Below are 4,763 nucleotides of genomic sequence, written 5' to 3' on the forward strand. Positions count from 1 at the left end.
ATTAGAATATGTGATAAAGACTAGACCGTGTTTCTAGAGTAACCACTTCTCAAGTTGTAGCACCGACACAAATACACGACAACAAAAAATTTTGTCCTAATGTATTTAGAAGGGTTTTTTTTTTCTTTAATAGAAAAGTTCAATTAAAGAGAAGCTACCGCATTTCAAAGGCCAAGGTACACTACTAGACTACTGGTCCTTGCAAGAACTTATAATGATAACAACAAATCACCTAACAAAAAAAATAAAATTTTAACTGAATTGGTTCAATTCTTATGAGCTGATTAATTTACATGTCTACAGTAAAAAATTAGAGTTTAATTTTAGAGTAAACTATTTCTCCTCAATTATCTCAAAACTACGTTATTTTAAATTAATAAAGAATATTTTTATAATTTTTTTTTATTATATAAATTTTATTAAAACACTCTTTATTAATTCCCTTAAAATTATAAAAACACCCATCGTTAATTCAAAAATACATAATTTTGAAAGTCCCGAGATAAGTAGAAATACTTTACCCTTAATTTTATAGTGTAAAAGAATCTTACACTTTCATCCATTAATGCAAAAATCAGAAAGAACGATCCCATTGAAAACAAGCAAACAGAAGAATGCCTTTCCTGTTGCTAGATCTCTTGAAAACAATCACTTAGCTTCCAAATCATATACAGTTCAATTATATAAAATGATAAATGAAAGAAGAAAAAAACAAGTAATTCAAAGTCATTTGAATAAAACCAATGCTCATATATACAAAGTCATTCAAGAATGCACATAAAAGATTACAAAAGAACCAAAGGCATGCATCTTATCAACGGGAGTGTTGATTGGGAGGCAGTGAAAAGAAGCATCAGAACATGGAGATAGTGTTTCCTACCCGCACCAAAACTTTAAACTCTTTCCTGAGACAAAATCAGTGTTGTTGATATTTACACCTTTACAGGAGTTAGAAGAGGTTACGATGAATAATCAGTTTGGAGGAAACTCTCATAAGCAGTTCCTTTTAGTGTCTTGTTAATGTCATCCCAATTTTTAATGTGCTCTGACAATGGTCCTCTATGTATCTTAACCTGACGGCTTGTTAACTCCATCTGTGCCAGTCCTAAAAATTCTTGCACATCTTTTAGCTTCTGCAAGATACAGAAACAGTGAATCACATATATTTTGTTAACTTTGCAATGTATTGATAACTAACAAGAAACAAAAGATATCAAGTTAGCTAGCTGACCACTAGTCCAATAACACCCTTCACGTGCACCAAAAAAGTCAAGTTAGAAGTTTTGTTAAATTCATTTTCATGATAAGTTTGCTATCTTTCCCACTTGCAGCTTCATGCTTTCACATATACTTTTGTTAAAAAAATATAGCAGAGCTTCAAATATAACAACTTTTCATCCTTTACCCTTAAAGTGAGTACAGGAAAGGGACTGGAGGAGAGGGGAGGAACTTGGTAAAAATTTTGAGTGACACAATTGAAATTTCTTCCTAGATTATCATATTATGGCCAACCAGCAGCTAAACTCAAATCCACCAACAATGAATAATACAAAGTTACTACTCGTAAATGGTGCTTGTATTATACATCCAAAAAGCTAATTTATTGCAGCTTTCAGTTAAAGACGAAGGAATTTGTGATGAGGGCCTTACAGTGCGATTTCTTATAAGATCCTCGTAGTACAAGATCATATGCCGAGTGGTGTTGAAGTATTCTAGAGCCTTTGCAGCTATCATCTCCATATCCTTCAAGTCAGTCAGCAATGACGTAGAATTTATGGTAGGCTTGTATTTTGAAAGAGTCTCAGCCTAAAAGAAGCCAAATATGAGTTTCATTTGATGTATAAGATAAATGAAATGAAAGCAGAACACACACACACACAGAGACCTCTTCTGGAGAATGAACATGAGATTTATGAGTTCCGTTCAATAGCTTAGCATAACGGTCATAGGAATTGGCAAGCATTGATACTAATCTACGTAATAAGTTCCTCCGGAAAAGAAATATGACAGAAACACTTCTACGGTTGAAGTAGTCTGCTATTTCCTTAGGGTGCTCCATTAATCCCTGCATGAAACCAGAAAATGTCTTGACTCTTCCATTGTAAAATACTGGCTTCTAAAACAGAATTGCAGAGCCTCAATGCAAGGCCAAAACAAACAGGCAAAATAATTGCAAACAAAGCAAGTCTTCATTTGTCATATGCCTTCTTCTGTTACACGAATGTATTACCAAATATTGATTTCCAAGACAATTGACAATGGGCCTCTCATGGACTGTTGGAGAACAAAATAGCTACGTGGATAAAATCAGCTTAACTATATTTTTGGTCCCTTTAGTTTAGTGTCACTAAAGTTTGATTTTGGTTCTATCAGTTTTACTTGCTACAATGATTTTTCAGGAGTTTCCAAATTGATGCAATTTAACCACTATCAGGTTCATGTCGATGTCCACTCTTTTACCGATTTGACATAATGCCAAGTCATTTCTACATCAGCAAAGTCATCACTCATCAAGGAAGGCGTGAAAGGTCAAACAATTTTGTTCTGGTTCCACACAAAAAAAGGGCATGGCCAGAAGGCATCAAATGACAAAGGGAATTCTTGGAAACTATGAGGATAACATTGTAACGATTGAAATGAGAAGGGCCGAAATCAAACTTCAGTGAAACTAGGCAGACCAAAAGTGTAAACCCAACAAAATACTTAAAACAACCTAATTCCAATTCAGACAATTGACTGACTAAAGTTTTCATGATGCCACAATGTGTCAATTTCATCAAGATCCAAGACGTTGAGATCCCTATTTAATTATTTTTTTTCAAGTGGTTCTAGTAGATAGCACACCAATCTTGTTCCCCCATCATGTCAGGGATTATGCTCAATTCCATCTCATCTCCTTTTGATAAAATTTGCCACCACTCCTATCAGAGATAAACATAACCCTTGCTCTGTATATCTCACGCACTAGATCATATTAATAGGCAAAAAGTAGCTCAACTCTAGTCAATGATCATAAGCGGGAGTCAGAAAATGAGAACAATGTTCCAGAGTCTGAGTGAGAATACTTGTTCTCAAGTTAGCACATGGATTAAGTTCCACTTAGATACTCCACATTAGAAATATAACGAAGAGCTGGGAGCGTTAAATTACATTGCAACCTTAAACCTAATAAAAGGGCAACTATGCCTGCAAATACAAATAAAAAAAGCTTTATTTTCTCTTCTGAAACACATATTATGACACATATATAAACTTAAGAGAACCCGATATACATAATTTAGTTCACTACATTTGTGCAAAAACCTTAACAGTAAGCACTTTTACCTGATTCAGCATCCACTTTAAGCCAATTGCAGCGGAGCACTCATTCTTGGAAGCACTACTGAGCCAATCCAAGTTGTAAACTTTATCTAAAGTATGTACAATTGTAGAAACATTTACTCGTCTTTCTCTAACTGAAAATATCTCCCCATTTGAGCTTAAATTAATATGGCTATTCAAAAGGGTCTCAAACCACCCACTGCCTGATCTCTGATTTGTCAATATGGCAAAGAATAGTACAGGATTACGATCACACTCACTCCTGGCAAAGAACAAGGCAATTAAACAATGTCCTAATCAAAGCCAAATGACCAATATTTATAGAAACTTTCCATTACCTGTTAAAAGACAAAGGTTTGGGGTAATGTGTGTAAGGGGTATCAGCTCGGTTCAATCTACTCCGAGAAGGCTTCTCAATCTCTCGCAACTCCATTAGTATAGTCCTAGCGTGGGTGCTTATCTGCTTTAGACATACAGAACAGATAAAAACGCCACATAACATTGAGAATATCAACACCGACATCCTTAACAACAGTGGCGATTTCTTATGAGGTTTTATAACGAGAATGTCCTGCAACCCATGTACAAGGAAAACGTTACAATAATTTCAAAATAAATAAATAAACAATTAAATAAAACAGAAGATGAATGAGAGAACAAAAAAACATATAGATGTAGGAGATCATCAACTGGGTAATGAAAAGGATAAATGACACAAACTTTAGAAGCATGTGTTCCAGTTAAACGAAAAAGAATAGACAAATTTATGAAGAATAATGAACCCAAGATCGAAACATGCAGAGGGAGCTCAAAGCATTCATCTTTTTCTTCCCCGGGTTTAGTCAGAGAGTGGAAGCACCAGATTTCAAAATTAAATGTGAAAAAGTAGAGAGAGAGAGAGAGAGAGAGAGAGAGAGAGAGAGAAGAGAAGACCCTCCTGCACTATGCTTGAAACGTTTCAAAATAAAAAAAAATAAAAAAAAAAAGACATGGCTGTAATTTGGAACAATTGGCAAAAGGGGGGGGGGGGGGGGGGGGGGGGGGAGTAAAAGAAGAAGCACATTGTTTCCCAAAGCAGAAAGGAGAGGTGATTTTATTAGTAGTAAAGACCACACAGGAGCACCTTGTTGAAGAAACACATGTCTTCTACTACCATTGCTGTTCTGGAAACAGAGAGACAGAGAGAAAGATAGAGCTAAAGCAAGAACAGGAGCACAGGAAAGGGTTGAGGTTTGGACCTTCATTTTGTTGACGATTCTAGATGCCATTATTGAAAAGGCCCTAAAAAAAGTCAAGCCCAGCCAGCCAAGCAACAAAGGACCCTTCTCTTTCAGAAAATATTTAAAAATATTAGGTTAGATATTTTTATTATCAAATCTTTTCAGAGTAAATATATTTTTTGATCCTCAGCAAATTTTATGACGCCTGATTTAGTCCCTAGC

At 35.2% G+C, this 4,763-nt stretch overlaps 1 protein-coding gene across 1 annotated transcript; it reads right to left on the bottom strand.

Moving 5' to 3' along the window:
• Nucleotides 1-751: 751 nt before the first annotated feature.
• LOC133296065 (uncharacterized) lies at nucleotides 752-4,559 on the bottom strand. The gene is made up of 6 exons (XM_061495019.1): nucleotides 4,445-4,559; nucleotides 3,660-3,892; nucleotides 3,325-3,583; nucleotides 1,886-2,065; nucleotides 1,651-1,806; nucleotides 752-1,133 (listed from the first exon to the last, which is right to left on the bottom strand). The coding sequence occupies exons 1-6, from the start codon at nucleotides 4,475-4,477 to the stop codon at nucleotides 960-962; spliced, it is 1,035 nt and encodes a 344-aa protein (XP_061351003.1). The 5' UTR covers nucleotides 4,478-4,559; the 3' UTR covers nucleotides 752-959.
• Between the last annotated feature and the right edge of the window lie 204 nt (nucleotides 4,560-4,763).

Source organism: Gastrolobium bilobum, unplaced genomic scaffold (genome assembly GCF_033153095.1).
Source record: "Gastrolobium bilobum isolate Gb01-03AN ecotype WA unplaced genomic scaffold, APGP_CSIRO_Gbil_v1 utg45331, whole genome shotgun sequence".
NCBI classification, from domain to species: Eukaryota; Viridiplantae; Streptophyta; class Magnoliopsida; order Fabales; family Fabaceae; genus Gastrolobium; species Gastrolobium bilobum.

Coding starts and splice junctions, on each gene's coding strand:
- LOC133296065 (XM_061495019.1), bottom strand. CDS start 4,477: ATGGTAGTAGAAGACATGTGTTTCTTCAACAAG. Junction 3,893..4,444: donor ACATGTGTTTCTTCAACAAG/GTGCTCCTGTGT, acceptor CATGGGTTGCAG/GACATTCTCGTTATAAAACC. Junction 3,584..3,659: donor AAACCTTTGTCTTTTAACAG/GTAATGGAAAGT, acceptor GTTCTTTGCCAG/GAGTGAGTGTGATCGTAATC.